The sequence below is a fragment of the Chrysemys picta genome, chromosome 1 (genome assembly GCF_011386835.1).
Source record: "Chrysemys picta bellii isolate R12L10 chromosome 1, ASM1138683v2, whole genome shotgun sequence".
Classification (NCBI taxonomy): domain Eukaryota; kingdom Metazoa; phylum Chordata; order Testudines; family Emydidae; genus Chrysemys; species Chrysemys picta.
In genome coordinates, this window is record NC_088791.1 from 314347786 (window position 1) to 314370869 (window position 23084).

At 42.3% G+C, this 23084-nt stretch overlaps 1 protein-coding gene across 5 annotated transcripts in view; it reads left to right on the forward strand.

The window, feature by feature from the left end:
* The window catches only part of LATS2 (large tumor suppressor kinase 2), a 122235-nt gene extending 100091 nt beyond the window's left edge, over positions 1–22144 (forward strand). For 4 of the 5 annotated variants that reach the window (XM_005304382.5, XM_005304381.5, XM_065581442.1 and 1 more), the window contains exons 3-8: positions 5484–5616; positions 11187–12718; positions 14977–15559; positions 16539–16721; positions 18026–18132; positions 19516–22144. In XM_005304382.5, the coding sequence (XP_005304439.2) occupies positions 5484–5616; positions 11187–12718; positions 14977–15559; positions 16539–16721; positions 18026–18132; positions 19516–20010 (3033 nt within the window). In that variant the 3' untranslated portion in view covers positions 20011–22144. The remainder of the gene's footprint in view (positions 1–5483; positions 5617–11186; positions 12719–14976; positions 15560–16538; positions 16722–18025; positions 18133–19515) is intronic. The other variant, XM_042842899.2, reaches the window with a different exon arrangement.
* The last annotated feature ends 940 nt before the right edge of the window (positions 22145–23084 follow it).

Sequence of the window (23084 nt, forward strand, 5' to 3'; positions counted from 1 at the left end):
TTTGGCTCCCTAGGACAGCGTTGTATCGGGGTAGAGGTGTATTTTAAAACGTTTTGTATCAGTTTGAAGTTTTCTAGGTAATTTTGTCATTTTCTGATTCTTATTTTCATCAGCCCCTTTCTATGTCGGTTCCATGCAGCTGGCATGATGCTCACTCTGAGTAGGTATAAATATACCTGCCTCCCAACTCCAGAGGCTGGAGCTTCTCCCTGCTGGGGAAATTTAGCTGGTGTATGAATTCCTGGTCCTGGGTAGAGCTGGTTGAGAGAATCAGAAAATAAACTTCATGCCAATCTTTTTAAAATTGATCAAATTTTTTGAAAATCAGAGAAGTTTGACCAGCTAGATAGTTTATAAAAACCTGATAAATAGTTTTATTTTATTATCAAAAGCAATTTTTGAATGAAAATTTTTGCCAAAAAATTGACATTTAAAATGTTTTGGCAACTCTAATTGTGGGCATTTGAAATGGAAATCAAGCCTCTGTCTTAGTTTTACTTTGCATTACTCTATTCTCTCCTGATACGCATGTAACCATGGCTATTCTCTGTCCGGGAGGACTAAAATAAGTTTCCTTTAGACTTCAGTTAATGGTGCTAGTAGTAGTAGTCCCCTTTCTGGCCTGGGCGCTGAAAGCATTGCAGCTACAAGTCCTCCCTGCTTCCACCTGATTGGGTCATAAGACAAAAAGAATAGGGTTATGAACCTTGGTTTGCACTTTAGTACTGCATAACATTGCCTCCATACCAGGTTTTTATTTACACCTCTACCCCAATATAACGTGACCCGATATAACATGAATTCGGATATAACGCGGTAAAGCAGTGCTCCGGGAGGGGGGGGTGCTGCGCACTCCAGTGGATCAAAGCAAGTTCGATATAACGCGGTTTCACCTATAACATGGTAAGATTTTTTTTGGCTCCCGAGGACAGCATTATATCGAGGTAGAGGTGTATTAGTTTAGTACTGTGCTGGGGAATGTACAGACATTCAAAGATGACCAACTCTTCCTGCAGACAGGTACTATCCAAGAGCCAGATGGTTATACACTTCCTCACATTGAGCACTCCACGGGTAGTACTGTTCATCCTGAATGATGCTATTGCAACTTTGCTGTAAGAAACAAGGGAGGAAATCCTTTAGTGACTTAAGTGTCTGTCTGTCCTGTCCCATCCCTCCCCACCCCATCTTCTCCTTCCCACCTCAATTTTAATCCTCTCAATGTTCCAGACAAAAGAAAATTATTTCTTTTTCGGGACATTAATTTGAATATTGAGTAAAGCCATTTCTGACATGAATTTCTGAGCACTGATCATCTGATTATGAAATGTGCAATGTCTGTTGTTTTTGCTATCTAAACCAGTGCTTCATCCACTCAAACAGCTTGACCCCCTGTCACTGTACCTGACATACTGATCTTAATCATGTTTATTACAGTAATGCCTAATGACCATCCAAGAATGGGGCCCATTGTGCTAAGCAGTCTACAAACACCGGGTAGTAGTAGACTCTCCCATCCCAAAGAGCTTACCATCTAAATAGACAAGACAGGCACAGGGTGAGGGATGGGCTATAACACACAAGCAGAGCGAACAATATGATGGCCGCAAACATCATGTTGGTTCCACGACTTTTATCTTCTTGATTAGGTATTTACTAGTGCCTTAAAAAGTGTTCTAAATTCTAGTTGTCTCTTGGCAATAGCCTGTTTTTGTTCATTCTTTAAAGCTTATTAGTCCCCAGGCTTATTTATTTTTATTTATTTATTGACAGATGCAGGAAATGGATACAAATTCCCCAAGAAAAGGAGATCAAGATTGTGCCAGAACAGATGATCAAGACATGAGAATTAGCCTTTATAAAATATGGGCTAGGCTTGAAAGGCTAATTCTCATGTCCTGATCATCTGTTCTGGCACAATCTTGATCTCCTTTTCTTGGGGGATTTGTATCCATTTCCTGCATCTGTCACCCATCCTTATTTGTGAATGGAGAATCAAGTAATTAATTTTGTTGTTGTTAGCAATTAATTATCCTTGCCAAATCTTGGAGGACCTATTGTCTCCTTCAAACGCAATGTTCTCAGAAAAAGTACTACTTACCTCTTGAGCAATCTTCAATTCAATGATAAATATGTTTTGGTGACTCCTAGCTTTTTGAATGAAAAATGTTGCTGGACAACCCCGTAGTACAGCAAAAATGCTAGGCTCTGCCAATGATGATGGCCTCCAGCCAGGCAGGAGGCTAAAATGGGGAAAGCCTTCACTGCATACACAGAAATACAGATATTCCCTGTTGGGCATCAGAGCTTAGAGGTAGCTTTCCTTGTGGCAAAGTCTTGTTGCTTATTGTAGAGCAGCTATCTACCAGCTCAGGGCTTGTGGTAGTGGCATAGGGATGGAACTAGGGGTGCTGTCACACTCTCTGGCTTGAAGTGGTTTCCATTATATATAGGGTTTACAGTTTGGTTCAATGGCTCTAAGCACTCGCACTATATAAATTGTTCCAGCAACCCTGGATAGTGGGAGTGCGAAATAGATCTGATGATTACCATTGTCTGGCTATGCAATCCACTGTCACTGCTTGTAGCTGTGGAGGCTGGAAAGCACACAAACACCTATTCCTCTCTGTACACCACCAAACATGGAAGACAACTTCCCCACCCCCTCTTATTGAGTTCATACTTTACATAAGATGCTGACCTGGTGGCTGCTTAACTGCCTTAGTTTTTACATTAGAAACATTGAATGTCACAGGTATGCAGCTGACCACTTAAATCTCCTTGCTCAATGTTTTAACAGGTAACCGTATTTTTAAAAGCAGGTTTTTCCCCCTTGTTTTCTTTTTTCAGCCACAGCCAATGCTAAAGAAAAGGTGCACTGCACTGAGAGTGTTTGAATTCTCAAAAGAGAATACACAGAATGTAAAGAATGACATGCAGCTGGGACTGATCTGTTCCCTTGTGACTTCTGTGCACACTACCTCGAGCTTGTGTTTCTTATTAAAGTCTGGCCGCTGGCTGTAATGTTAGCTTAAAACACAATCATCAGCTAGATTTCTCAAACCATAATGCAACTTAAAGTATTTGGCTCAGGGAAAAGAAAATAATCAGCAGCTAAGGGCCTGATCCAACTCCCATTGCACTCAGTGGGAATCTTTTTGTTGGCCTCGGTGGGAGCTGGATTGATTCCTCTGTCTAAAAGAATGTTTTGGCCCTGAAATTACCATTGGTTACTGCACCAAGCAGATTTTTTTGCCTCATTTCTGCCTTTTCTGTTTATAAAAATACTTGCCTGAGGACCATATAACTTGGTGGTTATTTTGATTTTAAAAGAGGGAGTAGATCCTCAGGAGTTGTAAATCAGTTTAGCTCCAAGAACTGTTCTATTATTTTCCGAGAACCTCTCTACTCTATGGTAGCATGTAATCTATCACTCCCACAAAAAAGAATTGAGCTTTATTATCTTGCTGCAAGTCCCTGAGATGTGGCCTCCATTTGCATAGACATGCTATGCTTTCATGAATCAACATGATAGATGAGGGGTGGGCAAACTACAGCCCGCAAGCCACGTCCGGCCCACCCGACCTTTCAGTCCGACCCTCAAACTACCGCTGGGGAGTGGGGTCCAGGGTTTGCCCCGCTCTGCATATGCCATGACTCCGTGCGGTTCCCAGAAGCAGTGGCATGTCCCCCCTCCCCCTCCTATATATAGGGGCAGCCAGGAGGCTCCGCATGCTGCCCCCGCCCCTAGCGCCGGCTCTGCAGCTCCCATTGGCCGAGAACCAATTTGTTATATTGACACTCCCCCACCTCCCATGTAGACAGTGGTTTGTTGGTGGGAGAGCTTCTCTCACTGACATAGCTACCGCCTCTTGAGGAGGTGGATTAACTGTGCCAACAGGAGAGTTCTCTCCTGTCGTCTTAGCGCTTCATTAGTGCTACAGCAGCACAACTGCATCCGTGCAGCTGCGCTGATGCAGCATTTTAAGTGTAGATTTGCCCCAATTTAAGTGCAGAGTTGAGATTAGAACACAGGAATCCTGAGTTTGTCAAAGTACATATAGTATTAAACTCCAACTCCCAGTTGCTTGATTCAAACACTAGCTCTCTTGGCTACAGCAAATGTACAGCCGTCCTCCTAGGTAAGCAGCTTTTCTTGCGGCCACAGCCTCCTGGGCTGTGATATGGGGTAGGGCGTGCAAAGCAGCAGCCCCTCCCCTTCCCTATTGTTCCTGGATGCACCGCCTTGGTGTTGGCTGCTGGGGCTGCAAGCAAGGGTTGGGCCCTGTCCCCGCTCTGGAGACAGCTGGGGCACAGTGCTGGAGGAGCAGGCAGCCGGTGAGTTCCCCGCCTTCCCAGAGAAGGTTGCGCTCAGGCTTTGGGATTTACCTCTGGGGTGGCAGGTTCCAGCCGCAGGGCTTCAGGCTCTGGCTGCACGACAGTGGGCCCCGGGCTCTGGCTGCACAGCTTTGGGCTCCATCCCCATCCCCCAGTCATGGAGCTTCAGGCTCTGGCCCCCCACTGTCTCCTTCAGTTCTCCCCTTTCCCCCCCCCCCCCCCGAGCCACATCACCTCTGGCTCCTGCTGCCTATCCCAGCCCCCCCATCCAGGTCTTAATTTGTCCCCAGGCTTGCCAGGACTGAGTAAGTCTGCTGTGAAAACTGATACTAACAAACATACAAGTACCACTTTTCACAGCAGACTTACTAGCTAGCAATCAATAAATTACTATGATTTGGATGTGTAAATATGCATTTTTATTTGTTTTTCCTAAAGTTAATTAAGTATTTTAGGACAAAGTGTGAGTGGCCACCAGCAAGAGTTGGTGGCCGCACTCTGAGGCCACCAAAAAATTTGTCCTGAGAACCCGTGTTCTAAAGAGATCTAACTTGTTGTTGTCTTGCAGGGGGGAGAAGAGACATGGGGGGAAGCTTACAGGATATGGTGGCTGGACAGTGTTTATACTAAATGAACCTCCTGGCTTTTTAGCAGGGTTTGCCATTGAAACAATACCTGTGCCAACATGTATGATGAGTTTTACTTGAATTTTCCTAACATATATGTATGATTCTGGTTTTCTTAGTCTATGTTGTTTATATGAGTTTGTTTATAGCAGCAACATTTGAATTGCTTTTTAAAAATTTACACTAATGTAGAACTATAGCAAATGAGAAAATAATATTAAAGAACTGTAGCTACCAGATTTTTTAGCTGTCATTTGGCATACCACAGAACAATGCAGTCCATTTTGGGAGTGGAGTATCAAATACCTTGCCAGAATTTGAGTATTAAAAAAAACAAAAGTCACTTAACTCACACAGATATTCTGAAAACTTACAAGTCCAATTGGTCGTAATCAGCCCTGATTTGTATAGTATAATGTTTGAAATATAAAAAATCCTGTTGATCCCTAGACTAAGATCATTCTTGATTTTTGTCTGACTGTATGCTTTACCTCTTACTCTGCCTTTAATTTTATTTAGGAGATGGCTGTACGAGCTCTGAAGCAGACAGGCAGCAGAAGCATTGAAGCAGCTTTGGAGTACATTAGTAAGATGGGCTATCTGGATCCTAGAAATGAACAGATAGTACGTGTGATTAAACAGACCTCGCCAGGTAAGCATCATTTCCTTTAAATTATACCCCTCTTTCTTGCAATATGTTTATTTTTTAAAGTGGATGTGTTGCTGGTGAGAAGAGCTGAATTGACAGTAGTGGGCAGGAGTTTTCTGTTCACAGGAACAGCATCACCAGCTTCTCCACTCAGTGCTGCTAGTGCGCCTCAACCCTGTTCTATGTAGTCCACTTTAAGGAGAAAGAGGGCAAGGCCCTGCATGCGCCACAGCAAACTGGACATACTTTCTGTGGCAAGGTCCCTAGATTCAACAAGAGTCTGATCTCGCAGACTGGAAATGCCCAGCAACTTCTGGCCTTCAATTCTATTGAATCCATGAAGGGACCGTTAGATCATCTGCTCAGACCTCCTGTATATCACAGGCCATTCACTTTCACCCAGATGCCCCTGTATTGAGCACAGTAACTTGTTTGACTAAATTATAACTTGTGTTTGGCTAAAGCATATCTTCCAGAAAGGCTTCCAGTCTTAATTTGAAGACATCAAGAGATATAGAATCACCTCTCTCAGTAGTTTATTCCAGTGATTAATCACTCTCACTGTTAAAAATCTACACCTAATTTACAGAGGTAAAATCACCTCCTACTCCTAGGCCTAGGCCTACTCTACTCAACAGAGTTTTGCCGGCATAGCTATGTGGCTAGCAGTGTGAAAAAAAATCACCCCTGCAGCAGACACGTAGTTATGTTGGCAAACCCTGGTGGAGCAACACTTGTGCCACCAGAAGAGTGCTTTGGTAGGCATAGCTAATGTCATTCAGGGAGGTAGGGTAGCTATGCCAGCAGAACTCCTGTGGGCTTACACTACATTTCCACTAGTGGACTCTGCCAGCATAGCTATACCAGCAAAGACTCTGTAGTGTCCACAAGGCTACTCACTCCTGTTTACATTTCCAAGGACTGCATTAGCCCTTTTTGCCACAGCATCGCATTGGGAGCTCATTTTGAGTTGCTTCTCCACTATGATCCCTACATTCTTTTCAGAACCCCTGCTTTCCAGGACACAGTCCCCCGTTTTGCGGGTATGGCCTGCGTTCCTTGTTCCTAGATGTATAACGCTGCAGATGGCTTTATTAAAGTGCATTTTATTTGAATGGGCCCAACTACCGAGAAATCCATTTCCTCTCTGCTGGAGCTGGTTGGGAATTTTTTTGACAAAATATTTTTTTGTTGGAAGATTCCAATTCATTGAAACAAACTTTTTTTCAGGAATGTGCTAGTTTCAACAAAACTTTCATTGGGAGGATTTCTCAGGTCCGGGATGGAATTTCTGGTCAGAGAGAGAGAGAGAGAGAGACCCACCCACCCCAGAGTAACCAATAGCCCGGTAGAAAATGAATAGCCATCCTCCAAGTCATTGGTTCTCAACCAGGGGTACGTGTAGCCCTGGGGGTACACAGAGGTCTTCCAGGGAGTATATCAACTGAGCTAGATAGTTGTCTAGTTTTATAACAGGCTACATAAAAAGCACTAGCAAAGTCAGTACAAACTAACATTTCATACAGACAAAATGAAAAGTAAGCAATTGTTCAGTAATTGTGTGGCTGTGACACTTTTGTATTTTTATGTTCAATTTTGTAAGCAAGTAGTTTTTAAGTGAGGTGAAATTTGGAGGTACGCAAGACAAATCTGACTCCCGACGGGTACAGGCGTCTGGAAAGATTGAGAACCACTCATTTAAGTAGCTTGACCTATGGGATCGGATAGCATTGTCATTACCAGGATGGGGGAAGAGAAGTGGGATGGGCTTAACAGCAACCTTGGGATGGCCACTCCTCTGGCCAGAGGTGTGTTTTTATATGTTACACGTAACTGGTAACGTTCAAAGGTCTTGTCTGTATTGGAAAACTTGTACCTAACTAATTAACAAAATCAACTTAAAATCAGTTTAGTTACAGTGGCACAACCCCCGAATGTAGATGCACTTAAACTGATTTAGCTTAATGCAGTAACTTCCCTCACTATCTCTCCCCGCTCCAGATCCCAATAAGGGCACTCTGCTGGTCCAGGGTCTGTACTGGGGAGGGAGTTAAGACTGGGCAAGTCTAATGAGGCGTGGCTGGGAAGAGGGAAAGCCGGAGGAAGGAAAAGGCCCATGGAGGTTACTTGGAAAAGCTGGAGACAAAGCCATTTCTCCTGTTGGGGGTGACAGAGTGCAGTCCCTGGTAGCCACTATGAGGGAGTGGGGTAAGGAGGAGCTGCTTGTGTGGTGACATATGGCTCTGGGTTCTGCCATGTGTGGGGATGGGCCCTGCTGCCTTTTCTACAAATCCTGCACTTTCAGTGGGACAGTGTAGGGGAGTGAGGGGGAAGTAGGGTACTTGCTGAGATTTCGTAGCCCAGGCCCCCTTCCAGGTGTTTTGTATGGGAGATGATAATCTGGCAAACAGAATGGTAATTGCCAGGGTTCCTCTCTCCTTTTTGGACTTGCATGTAAGGCATGTGTAGACAGGGCCTCGGATAAGCATTAGGAAGAATTTAAAATAATATTGACAGAATTATTTAATAACCATGTTTTGCCTTATGTATAGGGTGGGTTTTTTTTCTTTCAAATATATTAAAATCCTTATCCCCTGAATGCACATATTCCCTTTGGTAGGTCAGTTCACATTTTTGAAACCCAGTTCTTGCAATCTTTCCTGCCTAAAGGTTCTAGTTATCCAGCTGCTTTTCATTTTCTTTTGCTTTTCCTTCCTGATCACATCGTGGTCTCATTTAAACAGAATGCCAGACTATGGAGATTTCAGGATCAAATCACTACTGCAACTATTTAAAGCCCTTTTCTTTTAAGTTCTGTTTAAGCCTTCACTTCATTATCTTCAAAAAAGCCAAACTCAGGTGGCTTGTGATTGGCATGTGTCTGTTTGACATGCCAGAAAAACATTTTGATTTGTTTGGTATTAGAGTACTTATGCTAGGTTGTGTAGGCCTCCTGCAATTGATTAGATGGCATACAAGCTTTGCTGGAAGCGTTTAGATTCCGGGTGTGAGCGTTTAAACCCTTGCTTCAGAGATTTCCAGTTACGGTCTATGGCATGTACGTTTTCAAATCCTTTTCCTTTCTTCATCTGGTTTAACTTTTTTAATATTAAAATTGATAGCACATTTTTAGCATTCAACTGAGAGCCAAATGGAGCCTATCTGACATCAGCTGTGGATGAGACTGAAAGAATCAGTGTTCTCTATGGCCATAGTTAGTGGACACTACAAAATACACTAAGACGTAAACCCTTCCAGATGAAAGATATGCAGTCTCAAATTTTGCCTTGCTAGATAGGAAGATGTGGGCAAAAATAATTTCTGGTGAGTCATGTACCTCCACAGACCCAAACACTTCTCAGTCTGATCTGATTCATTGTCCCAGGTAATGTAAATTACATCTCTGTACCGGCAGGTCCCCATGTACAACTCCAAAGGAGGACAGTAATGTTCACATTGTTGCTTTTCTTCAGGGTTCCTGATGGGGAAGCAGCTTCAGTTTGCAGCCAATGCTCCCTGTGTGCCATGCCAGCAGAGATGCTGAGTGGATATATTGCGTTAATGCCTCCGCAAGCCACATCCCCTTCCAAACCAGTGGCAGTCACTCTTCTGGCTGTGCTGCCCCAGCATGATCCCACTTCTACATGGGAGATTTCTGCTTCCACATCCATATGTATCCCTGTGGACCTTCTCCAAGGGATAATTGTTTACTCCTGGGGGAATTCTGTGCCACTGCGCATGTGCAGAATTTTATGTCCCCCGCAGATTTTTTTGCTTCTCTTCAGAGAAATGACTTTCTGACAGGAAAGCCAAAAGAGCGGTCATGCAAACCTCCCCAGCAGTATGTTTCGGGTGCCCAGGGCAGCCAGCAGAGAGGTAAATTACTGTGGGGCAGGGGATGGGACTGGGGAAGACCCAGTTGGTGGCTCCTACCCTGCGCCGGGCTCAGCAGCTAGTTCCAGATGGGCTGGGGAGGACCGTCCCCTGCACAGCATCCAGGGCCATGTCAAACCCACCCCCAGATTTCTCCCTTGGCTGTAAGAAGTTCTGCAAACTCTGCCCTCCCGTCCTGCACCCATTGCTCCTCAGCTTCAGGGGGAGAGATCACTGTACAGGAGGCTGCTCTCCCATCCGCCCAACCCCCATGCATCCAGACCCCCTCATACCCAGACCCTCCCACCCAGAACCCACCCTGACGAGTCCCACTCCCTCTACACCTGGACCAGCCCGATGAGCCACCCACACCTGGATCCCCACCCCACTGAGCCCCAACCAGCTGCACCTGGATCCCCACCCCACTGAGCCCCACTCCTCCAGCATCTGGAACCCCCTGCTGAGTCCCCTCCCCCCCCAGACCTCCTGCCAAGCTCTATCCTCTGCACACCAAGACTGCTGAGCCCCAATCACCTTCACCTGGACCCCCTGCAGATTCCCATTACCGTTGCACACAGAACCCCTCAACAAGCCCCTGTGCATCCAGATCCTCCCTGCACCCACATTAACCCACACCTAAATCCCTCCACACTCAGCCCCTCCACACTTCAATCCTGCCTTGCTGAGCCTGCCTGTCCACACCTGGTGCACCTGTCACAGAGGGGCAGGGCCCTGGGGTGTTTCTGGGGCAAGTCCTATCCCTGCACTGTGTCAGGGTTGAGTGCAGCCTCATCGCTGAGTCTGTGTCCTGGGGTGGAGGGTGGGGAGGCTGCAGGGTGATCTCCCACCTCTGTACAACCAGTGGCCTGGGCTCCCAAATGCCATGCCAGAGCCTCCACATTTATTTGACAAATAAAATTTGCAGAATTTTTATTTTTTTGGCGCAGAATGCTCTCAGGAGTAATAACTGGCACTGACATAAGCCACAGTAAATCCTTGATGAATTTGGCCCTGCATTTTATCACCAAAAAATAAAAAAAAAAAATAACCAACCCAGCTGCATGCAATAGGAGACTTAATTTTATAAAATAATGAAATGTTGGCCAGTTTTATTAGGTAGTGCACTGTTTTGAGTGTAAGCGCTGTGGGGTAGGGACTGCTTCTTCATATGTGTTGTATGCATGTCGATGTATATCTATAAACACACATTTGTGTGTGTTGCACTTAGCACAATTTGGACCATGTTGTAATACAGATAAGTAATGGTAGTAATGTTTGATGTTCTGCTAGCCTGTTAGTATTCTCTTTTCCCATTGGTGCAGCACCCCTAGACAGCAGCATTTCAAGTTCTCCAGACCTCAGCTCTGCTGCTCTGAGCTCTTTGTGATTCATGACTCTGATACTGTTTCAGCTTTTAAATCCAAGCAGATGATATCATAACTAAAATATTTGAGTTTCTATTTTCATGATTTGGTAAAACTACTGGTGATTCATGTAGTGAAAAGTCCTATAGAATTGCAGTTGATTATTAATAATAATACTTAGTACTTCAAATGGTCAGAGAGCTTAATCTAATTTGGTTTGATTTTGGTAACACAGATGCAATATAAAAATATTTGTTTGTGTATAGATGAATGGATTATGTAATATAATTTGTTCAGATGAATTGTTTCCTAACATTCTTTTGTCTTTTTATAAAGGAAAGGGTATTGTGCCAAATAACGTAGCCCGCAGGCCGAGCTTTGAAGGATCAAATGAGTCTTTTCCGTCCTATCATCAGATCAGTAATACAGCCTATGAAGGGACAAGCTTTGGAACAGAAGGTGCAAATATGCTTAGTGACGTTCCCAGGACATACATGGACTATTTACTCTCTGCTTCTCAGTCTGCAGCCATGAATGCTGCAGTACAAAGACCTTCGGGAGTAGCCTCTCACAGCACACCTGGGAGCCATCAACAAAAAACATATTCTGCAAATATGGACTCTCCTGTGATTAATTATCCAGTGACTAATCACAATAGCCAAGCTTTACAGCTGCAGGCCACTCATGGCTCAAACAGCCCACATTACAGCAGGCAGCATATGATGGTGCAGGGGGAACCTATGGGGTATGGTGTTCAGCGAAGTCCATCTTTCCAAAATAAAATGCAGCAGGAGGGAGGATATGCAAATCTTCCAAATAAAGGGACCGTTCAAAATAACTCTGGTCATGCATTTCAGCAGGCACCAGCCAGTCTGTATATACATACTCATCACAAACAAACAAGCCCTTCCCCTCACCAGATGCATGTGATAGCCAGAGGTCCAGCATTTGCTAATGACTTTTCAGACAGCCCACCACAGAATCTAATAGCTCCATCTAGAAATAGCTTGAACATGGACCTGTATGACATGAATAATCCTCAAGTTCAGCAGTGGCAAACGGCAGCACCATCACACCGTGATTCTTTACAAAACCCAGGAATAGAAACATCCCCACGGCAACATGTATCCTTCAGACCAGATGCCTCAGTGCCAAGCAGAACTAACTCCTTTAACAACCACCAGCAGCAGCAGCAAGTGCCGGTATCTATAAGACAGGTTCCTCCAGGAAAACCTGATCCTTCAATTACATCTCCAAATACCATCACAGCAGTCACATCTGCTCATATTCTCCAACCAGTGAAGAGCATGAGAGTGATGAGACCTGAGCCTCAAACAGCTGTGGGGCCTTCCCACCCTGGCTGGCTACCTGCACAAGCCCCACCTGTGGACAGCCTAGAGATCATTGAACAGCACCCACTTCCTGTTGGAGGAGCTAATGCCTACCAACTAGATGTTGATTACAGTAATCAAGAGCCCAGGTGTCCTCCACCACCATATCCTAAGCATCTGTTACATCCTGGTAGCTCTGAGCAATTTGATATAAACTGTTTGTGCATGGGTGTAGAACAGACCCTCCGGGGAGTCCCCAATTCAACGTGCAATAAAGCTGAGGAAAATAGTGAAAGAAATGACAAAAGCAGCAAAAATGCTAAAGTTGAAAAAACAAGCAAGGATAAAAAGCAGATCCAGACATCTCCTGTGCCAGTGCGAAAAAATGGTAAAGATGAGGAAAAAAGAGAATCCCGAATTAAGAGTTACTCACCATTTGCCTTCAAGTTCTACATGGAACAACATGTGGAGAATGTCCTAAAGACCTACCAGCAAAAAATCAACAGAAGGTTACAGCTGGAGCAAGAAATGGCCAAAGTAATTCTTTTTCTTTTATTTTAATACAAACGAATCATGATCAGATTGGTATAGGAGTAACATTAATCAACTGAAAAGAATAAAGTAAAACCAAGGTGTCTAAAGTTAGGATCCCATGGGAGCTACAGGTGCCCAGCACCTCTTAAGTCCAGGCCACTTTTATTTAGGAGCCTATTTTAGGAACCGATGGTGTGTGTGTGTGTGTGTGTGTGTGTATATATATGTGTATATATATATATATATATATATGTGTATATATATGTATATATTAAAAAACTGTTGAAGTGTTCCTCCCCTCCCTACACACACGTGCATACACACACTCTCCTTGCATTAAGGAACAGATGAACTGCTCACTTAAACTTTTAAAAAATAAATCACTTTCAGGAAGAAATCAAGCATGAAATATTTCTGCCAAGTGGAACTTTTGAAAATTTCAGCAACTGAAAACTGGAGATGAGACTAGAAACTGATACACACCCCAAGCTATGGTCTGATATGGTATCTTTTTATATTTAGTTTTAAAAATTCTAAGTGTGGCCTTTTTTAATAGATTACAAGACTGGGGCATTATTAATTAAGTACTCAGCTTCCATTGAAGTCAATTGCATCAGGTGCTAATATTGCACTGGGAAATCTCAACATTGCAGCCAGGAGTTAAACAAACAATACCTCTAAAATCTCTGTGAAAGATTAGAATTTTAGTGACTACATTAATGGTGTAGGATTCTCATTGCAAACTGCAATTTATGTTGCATTGTTTGGGTTTTAGTGTACAGTGTCCTGCCACGGATCTGTTGAGAAAATGGCCCCTAAGGAACCAGGTTGCATTAGTTTCTCTTTCTTTCAATCTCTCATGTCTCCCCTCACTTTGTTATTGAAAAGGAGTTTGCACCAAAACAAAAACCAAACACACCACCAGCCAACCCAACTTCACCAACTGCCCATTAATACAGTGATGTACTGTGACATTCTCCATCCTGAATATCAAAAGTTTTCCCCCTAGATTGAACCACCAGCAGTGCGCAGACTCCCAGGAATCTCTAAAACTGCAAGAATCATTTCACATGAAAATAGTAGATGCTGCCTTTGTATTTCACATACGTATGTACCTCTGCTCACTTTTAAAAATGTTATTACTAGGGTTTTTTTGGCTTGAATCCGGCAATTCATCCTACCTGTCCTGCAGGTTTCCCTTAATTTCCCCTTCTCTTCTTTTTATTTATTTGTAGATTTCACTTCTATATAGACTCCACATCAAAGCTTTGTGGGCCTTTGACATATGTTTTAAAAGCACCAGGGCACGCAAGATGCAAAATAAATATCAACCAAAGCGGCAGCAACACCCTTTCCTCCCACTCTATGGCACACTTGACCTCCAGTCCTCTGAACACTACAGCTTAGCGCCCCCACATTGCACTTTCCCATCAGACAGAAATCCCACTCTCAGTTGGCTCAGCCTTCAGCCAATGCCTGATTAAACAGATGGGTTTTGCAGAATGCCCAGAAAGCCAATGAATTCAGGACCTTGGGGGCAGAGCATTCCAAAAGAAAGGGACCTTTATAGAGAATGCTGTGCCAGCAGCTCTCTCCCTTATATAACAAAGGGGATCAGCAGAGGCCCTTGAGCTTGATTCATCTGTGGCAACGTGGCATAGGGAGAAAGGTAGACTCTTCAGCAGGCAGGTCCCAGCCCATTTAGAGTCCTAGGTCGGAATCAACACCTTAAACTCCACCCAGAAACTAACAGAAATCCATTGCAGATAACAGAGCACTGATAACATATACTACCACCGAGAAGCACCACTTAATAAATGGACTGCTGCATCTTGCACCAGCTTAAGTTTCTGGATAGATTTAAGGTGTAATTCCATGTGGCGTGTACAGTAGTAATACAATCTCAAGATGACAAAGGCATGGATCACAGTAGCAAGGTCCATGTCTGAAAGGAACAATCACAATTTCCTGGTCAGACTTGTCTTGTTAAAATAAACTCCTCCTGTCAATCGCTCTGGAGACACTGGATTCAGTGCAGTGATCAAAGATTTACAGAAAATTGAGGCGATAGGCCAGGATACAGTGAAATTGCAAGAGTTTCAAAAATATATCTACAGACAGAGCGCAAACAAATTCATGTGTGTCTCTTCGAGCTCATGGTTAATTTCTCCTAACCACATGCTTTCAAAATGCTAGTTTGATTAGTCTCTGGCTGTGAATGTAATTATACTGGCTGTTCTGATTTGTTTTTTCTTATAAAGGCTGGCCTTTGTGAAGCAGAGCAGGAGCAAATGAGGAAAATTCTCTACCAAAAGGAGTCCAACTACAACAGACTGAAGAGGGCCAAAATGGATAAATCTATGTTTGTAAAAATCAAGACCTTAGGTATTGGTGCTTTTGGGGAAGTGTGCCTTGCCTGCAAAGTGGATACCCATGCCCTCTATGCCATGAAAACCCTGAGAAAGAAGGATGTACTGAATCGTAACCAGGTGGCTCACGTCAAAGCAGAAAGGGATATACTTGCTGAGGCAGACAATGAATGGGTGGTAAAACTCTATTACTCTTTTCAAGATAAAGAAAATTTGTACTTTGTGATGGACTACATCCCTGGTGGAGACATGATGAGTCTGCTGATACGGATGGAGGTCTTTCCAGAACATCTAGCTCGTTTTTATATTGCAGAGCTCACTTTGGCCATAGAGAGCGTACACAAAATGGGATTTATCCATAGAGATATCAAGCCTGACAACATTTTGATAGACCTTGATGGGCATATCAAACTGACTGATTTTGGGCTCTGTACTGGATTCAGATGGACTCACAATTCAAAGTACTATCAGAAAGGTAGTGTTCTTATGTGAACTATTTGTGATGCGTGTTGTATTATTTCACCTTGAAATAAATAGTGGTCTCTCTGCAAATGTGCTAGCTTAGAGTATACTGAATATTTTATACATGATAAAGGTGAAGAGGCCTAAGCCAGTGGCTTGGTGACTCTCAGGCTAAATTTGCTATATTTAAGGATATGTCTACTCAGCAAAAAAACAACAAACCAATCCCATGGCAGCAAGTTTCAGAACCCTGGTGTTCAGGCTCACACTACGGTGCTAAAAATAGCCATGTAGTCCTTCAGGAGCCTGGGGAGTGGGTGGGCTTCACAGTCTAAGCTCCAGCCCAAGCCTGCGTGTCTAAACTACTGTTTTTAGTGCCACAGCGCAAGCCCTGCAAGCTCAAATCTGTAGATCAGGATTCTGAGACTTGCTGCCACAGTTATTTTGTTTTGCCGTGAGAAGACATACCCTTGGTGTTTCAGTCCTTTGCTTTCAACTACTGCTAGTTTAAGTTCCCATCAGTAGCTTAAACTGCTGCGATAGCAATAAACATCCAGTTCTCGCTGGCTTCAGGGGGGGATCCTTACTGGTGGCAAAAGGAACTAATCATAAATTAAATTCATTTGATGTATTCCTGGCCCCAGTGATCATATTCATGCCATTGTTCAGGCACTGTTCATTCCTGACCAGTAGCCATAGGGCCATCTGTACAGATATCCCAAACTTACTACACCCCTCTGGTCTTTACTTGGAGATGTGTTTCTGAAAGGTTTAGTAAGGGACTGAGAAGTGGGGCTCATTATGGAAAATTAGCCAAAAATGGAGAATTTTCAGATTAAACCTATTCTTCTTTGCTCGTGAGAGAGGGGAAAATACTGGATGGCCCAACGAGCCATTTAGTAATCTGTTTTTCTCTCTAGTTGACAATTGTTTTATAAATAATTCTATTAAAATAAATATTTTTTTTATTTCCTCCTTTTTCTGTTTGAAAGGGAGCCATAGCAGACAAGACAGCATGGAGCCCAGTGATCTTTGGGATGATGTGTCCAACTGTAGATGTGGCGATAGGTTGAAAACCTTGGAGCAAAGAGCCAAAAAGCAGCATCAGAGATGTTTAGCCCACTCATTAGTTGGGACCCCCAATTACATAGCTCCTGAAGTACTGCTTCGCAAAGGTAGATGAGCTCTATTTTGTGTTCTTTCTGTTAAATGAATGCTGTTTTTTTTTTTTTAAGTAAATATAATTTTGGGGACCGGTGTCAGTTTGACAGCCCTGGACATTAAGTCAACTGTTTGCCCAGTGCAAATTTCTTCATGCGCCATACCAATGTGCCTCAGTACTATTCACCTTGAGGGTTGAGATGGCACCTCTGCCTCCATGGCCATTCAGTTCTTGGCTTTTCTGCTGAGGCAGCTAATAAAGGTGTCAGCAATGATATTGTTTTACTGTGAGACAGATAACCAAGCTGGGCACTAGGAATGGAACTGAAAGCACTAGCTAATTCATGTAGGGCAATGAGCAGTCAATGGAGGTTATCTACCGACTAATTCAGACTGTGGCATGGAAATTATAATGTCCTGGGGATATCTCTTCCTGGCCAGGATTTTGGGCAGCCAAAGAAGAAAAACCTTTAATGTTTTACACTGAACATCAGGTCAGGGCTTGGGGACTTTAGCTAATGCTTTGTGGATGCCCATGCAGTGCTGACGTGAGCTCTAAATTGTATAGTTATGAACTGAGATTTTCAAGTTCACTGGAGGCCTGATCGTATGTCCATTGGAGTCCATGGGCGCCTTTCCATTAGCTTCAATAGACTTTACATCACGCACTAGAGGATTTAGCCACACAAACTTCCAATAAAATCAATGACTAACTCCTCTAGTTGGCTTTAAAATCTCAAACTTGTACCTTACTGTGTAGTCTCAGGAAATGACTGGTTTAAATTGCTCCTGTTTGCATGGAATCCAGTAAAAGATTGTGTCCTTTCACCTATCCCCTGAGCCCTGCTGTGTGTGTCCCTGAGCTGTATTTTAAAATTCAGCATCACTTCTATATAATCTTGGTAGTAGATCAGTCATCAAGTGTTTTATTTTCCTCTGAGGAACAGTATGTGCTCCATGGCAGAATAGGGCCAGAACGATGCATGACAAAGTCCTTGCTCTGTCTAGTTACGTGCTCCCTGTCAGCCGTCAGTCACCAGTGTCATGCTTAAAAATATGGAGCATGATCTCTAGCTGCCAGGATTAGGATTTCTCCGCTTTCAGGAGTAGAATTTGGGTCAGCTAGCAGAAGGCACACAGGAATATGGATTTTGAGTAACTTAATTTTAGGTCACAAATCACACTACTGAGAATGACAAGGTGTGAGAGAAGATGAAAACGTAGGCTGTGTTTTTCAATATTTAAATTGGAAGAGGAAACAACGTCTGTACTCAAATTCTTATTGGTCGCGGGACACTGTCTTTTGCCTGCTTTTCAGGATACACTCAGCTCTGTGACTGGTGGAGTGTTGGGGTGATTCTCTTTGAGATGTTAGTGGGGCAGCCTCCCTTTCTGGCCTCCACTCCCACAGAAACCCAACTAAAGGTAGGTTAAAGCAGAATTCCAAATAGATCTTATTTTTATTTATCTGCTCATCTGTATCTGAGCACATCACAGTTGTTCATGTATCCTCGTCCTATTGCTGTGGGATAGGGAAGTGTTATCCCCATTGTACAGAGAGGGCAAAGAGAGATTAAAGGCCTGACTTTCAAAGATGTTGAGCAATCACATATCTCCTCCAAGTCAATGGCAGCTTAAAAAAAAAAATCAGGCTGTAACTGACATGTGGAGCTGGGAATGAAACCCCTGTATACCACTCCAGTGCCTTAACCACAAGTTCATCCTTCCAGCCTCCCAGGGGCTGAATATCCCATTTTAGCAACTCCTTTCTAAAATGCTTAAATTTTCCCTGCTTTAAAATGGGGTGGGGGAAGGAGGAGGATTCCTCTCTCTTGATGGGACAGGTCCTAATTCAAATATTTACTTTCCTTGACATTGTGACTGCACAACTCTTGGGTGAATGCTGTCTGGATTTTTATTCAGCAACCTGGTAATCTGTATGGGAACATTGTTTTCAAGTACTACACCTAAAGAGAAGCACCTTCTCTTAAATTGTTCACCATGGATTTTGCTATTGAAAATCACATGTTAATTATAACGTCACAGTTTGCAATTTCAATATTCCAAAGTTGAGCAGTGGTTGCAATTCTTTTTATTAGAAGGGGGTATCTCTCCCTCCGTCTCTTTAAAGGCAAATTGCAAAATTAAATGAATATTGAATTTAGCCTAGAAATGTCTGTGCTGCGTATCCATTCAAACTTGGCTGTGGGGGCATTTAGCTAGGAATAAATTCGAACTGACACTGTTTAAATTTCTTTTTTCTCCTGTCTGTAATGCAGTGGTATTTCCTTGTTCACTAAATACATCCCAGAAGACACAGTTCTATGACTGCAGTGATACCATAGATTGCACGTGTTGTTTCTGGCTCACTGAAATATTCCCAGAATACAATCTCACAGAGTGGGAAGAGGGGCAGAACAGGAATAACCATTTTTAAAAACAAGTTAAATTTACACTTTCTCTTCTTTTTCTGCTTAGAATGCCCTCTAAATCTGGCCTGTGAGAAATATTCAGCATATACATTTCAGAGCTAAAATCTGTTTTCCTTCTAGCTTTGCAGCTGTTCTCTAATATTTGTATAGGAAACGGGATCAAATCTTTATTGTTTTCATGTCCATCCCTCACAATTTTTCCTGTACTGCTCACACTGAGCAGCATGTTTGCAAAGTCATCAGACCCCTGGATTCTTGCCTTTCAAAAGTAAAAATTGTGGGTGTGAGGTGACCTTTAGCTCAATCAGCATTGACAAATGAAGAACCTTTGTTCAAAAGATGAAAAGATGATGTTGAATATCTTTCTCCTCTTCAGGTGATAAACTGGGAGAACACACTGCACATTCCCTTGCAGATCAAGCTAAGCCCTGAGGCAATTGATCTTATCACAAAACTCTGCTGTGCTGCTGAGGAGAGACTTGGAAGAAGTGGAGCAGATGATATTAAGGCCCATCCTTTCTTTAACTCAATAGACTTCTCCACTGATATCCGCAGACAGACAGCTCCCTATGTTCCAAAGATCAGCCATCCAATGGACACCTCAAATTTTGACCCGGTTGAAGAAGAAAGTCCTTGGAATGACACTAGTGGGGACAGTACAAGGACATGGGACCCACTAGCCTCTTCAAACAGTAAACACACAGAGCATGCCTTTTATGAGTTTACTTTCCGAAGGTTTTTTGATGACAATGGATATCCATTTAGATACCCAAAGCCTTCTGGAATTGAATCTAGCCAGTCTGAGAAGTCTGATGCAGAAAACAAAGATGTGGTGGATCAGACTGGAGCCTGTCAACCTGTATATGTGTAAATTATTGTACTGAGTACTCCAGATAATCTTATTTACAAGTAGAAGAGGGCCTTTAGCTGACCATTTAGGACCTGATCTTGCAGTTCTTATTCAGGCGTAGCTCCAGTTGAGGCCATTGTGAGTTGGGGAGTCAAAAGATTGCAGGACCAGGTCCTAAATGAGCATTCTAAGTTCAGGTCAGTTTCATTGTAAATAGCTATGTTGATAATTACACTTGAATTCCCGGTCTTTACCAAAATCTGCAAGGCCAGCAGCCTAGCCTTGCCAGGCCTATTTTTGTTTGAAGTCAACATCCCCTACTCCGATCAGCATTTACAGACTTACACAATGTTATTTTTTAAATGAGTAAAGAGCACTTATTTTGTTTATAGCAGTTTTTTTTTCCTACTAAATTATAGGGATTAACTTTGACAAATCATGCTGCTGTTCTTCTTTTCTATGTTTTTTATTTTATCCATGGCACTTATTATTTCACATTTAGGAAAAATGCATAAAGCTGAAGAACATGTGATGAAAGGTCTCTGTGCAATAATGTTAAAAAACTAAAAGAAAAACTGCTCTCTAATTTTCTAAATTTACAGATGCCATTTTATTCACACCGTGATTTTTGTTTAATTTGTATTTTCCACATTTCAAAGTTGTGACATAATCTTAAAGCTGCTTTATTTTTTTCCGCTTGTTGGGGTGTAATAGAAAGTGTGAGTAAGTGACAATTTGGGTGTGATTTCAGTGTCTGGTGTGTGAAGAATGTTGCATGAGCAGTGTTTTTCTATATGAAATGGCCGTTTCTTGCCATTCACAGGCAGGTCCTGTGAATCCATTTTTACTGAGGGTCTAAAATTAGACCATTTTAAACCTGTGTTGATAATGTATTGTGTGGATGATTTTCTCTTTTATGATTGTATCCAATATTAATTTTGGACAAATTGCAAAGTTATAACTGATTAGTGATTTTTGTGGTCTTGATGTAAGAGGTCAATTTTAGTAAACATGTATCATCTGCACACACATCTCCCTAAGAAGAGTAAATTGCAAACCATTATTTACAGTTTCCTTGTGGCAACAGTCTAAATCTAGCTCATTCAGGTAGCACACAAAGCACAGTGATTAGTAGTTAAAACTTCACCATTTAACACTCACTATCCGTAACACATAGTATCCAGTCTACATTTTCAAATCTTAATGCCTAAAGCTAGGTGTCTAAATCCATATTTAGGGTTCTAAATAAAAATGGACTCACTTTATAGAAGGTGCTGGGCACCTACAACTCACATTGACATCAGTGGGATTTGGCGGTGCTCCGCACTTCTAAAAAATCAGGCCACTTATATTTTGTTGTCTAACTAAGGATTTGGGAATCTAACTTTAGGCACTAAGGTTTGAAAAAGTTACCATTGTTAGAAAGCTATTCTGTCCTGTTGTCTCTTCAATGGAAATATTGCTGTGATGGAACACAACAGTCCCTCATTCCTATCAAATGATAGGCACTTTGAAATATTAAATCTTAACTTTGTTAAAATATGTATTTTTCTTCTATATATAGATGTGAGAATTATTCAAAGTGATATTGGAATACTAAAGATAATTAAGCCATACATATTTACTTTTATTATATATAACTAAATAGATAAACAAAAAAAATCTTAATTCAGATTAGTGTAATAGTCCTATTTAAGTGATTGACATAATAACATTGAGGACAACACTCCTTCAGTGTGTCTTTGCTTTATTATTATTATTATTTTATTTTAAATCTGGAGCTTCAGAATTTTTCCATATATTACTCCACATATTATTCCTTAATGTTTTTAGCATATCCTATCCTATCCATTGTTTAGATATCTAAGCAACAACACATATAAATTAATCAGTTTGGACGAAACAAAAATGATTGTGTATTTGTTTACATTTGTATGAAAGGAGTGCTATGAGGTATGCAGTGCTTGTGTTGTGACAGTCCATGTAAGATTCAGTATTACTGCTTTTTTGTTTGTTTGTTATTTACATCTATCTGACATTCTTTCATGTGGTAGGTTCTTTCTCAGGAACTCAATTTAACTGTTATTTATTGATATATCATTGCCTTTGAAAGCTTCTACTGGCACAATTTATTATTAAAAAAATTGAATCAAAATCTAAACTGCATTGTGTGTTCTTGAAATGATCATTTCTGTGTGTTTGTGCTGTGAGGGCTAGTTTGTAGTGTTAGTGGTGGAGTTGAGGCATAAAATTTAGATCCAAATCTCAGCTTTCTTCAAACTTGGATCCAACATTTGGTTTAGATCCTTCTATATACATTGGCCAGTTTATTTTCTACACTCACATCTAGTGTATTCTGTAGACTCTCAGCGGCTAGCTGATGAGTCCCCTGGCATGGGAGAGTCACTAGCTAGCATAAAGCCACCATGACCACATCTTTCATCTTTCTCCATCCTAAGTGTAGGGGGCAAAAGTTTAAGCATGGTGCCACTACACTAGGGTGAACCCCACTGGCATGGTGGTCCCTTGAGGTTGTAGTCAGTTGGCATTGTATAGAGCAGCTCCAGGAAGTACACTGATGAGGAGGCCAATGGAAAACTGGCCCCTGGATTGGAAGCCACAAGTTGTTCTTTGCAGTCACCATTTTAGCTGCACACAGTGGATGCTGGACACAGTTGAGATAATTTGGTCCAAAGTCCTTTATTCAGGAGGAGGCAGTTGATGTCACTACCATGGCTCCCAGGATGAACACTTACCTTCTTTCAGAGTGTGCTGTTGATCTGGCCTCTCTAGTGTAAATAGATGTCCTGGTTTGGGTCTGCAGAAACTATAGGAATGAAAGAATAAAAAATAGAAATGAAGGGACATGACTGAGGGAAATTTTTAGTAGTAACATATTTTGGATCTTTGATCTTCATTATCACCAGAATACCTGAAAGCCCCATCCTATTGTGACCCCTCCAGGCTATTACAATAGACGCATTCTAAAATACTGATGCTCCACTCTTAAAATTCTCTTCCTTGTTGTGTTGCTACATTACATTCATTCTTGCACACTGCTTTGGAATATGAACTCTTCAAAATGCATTGAATAG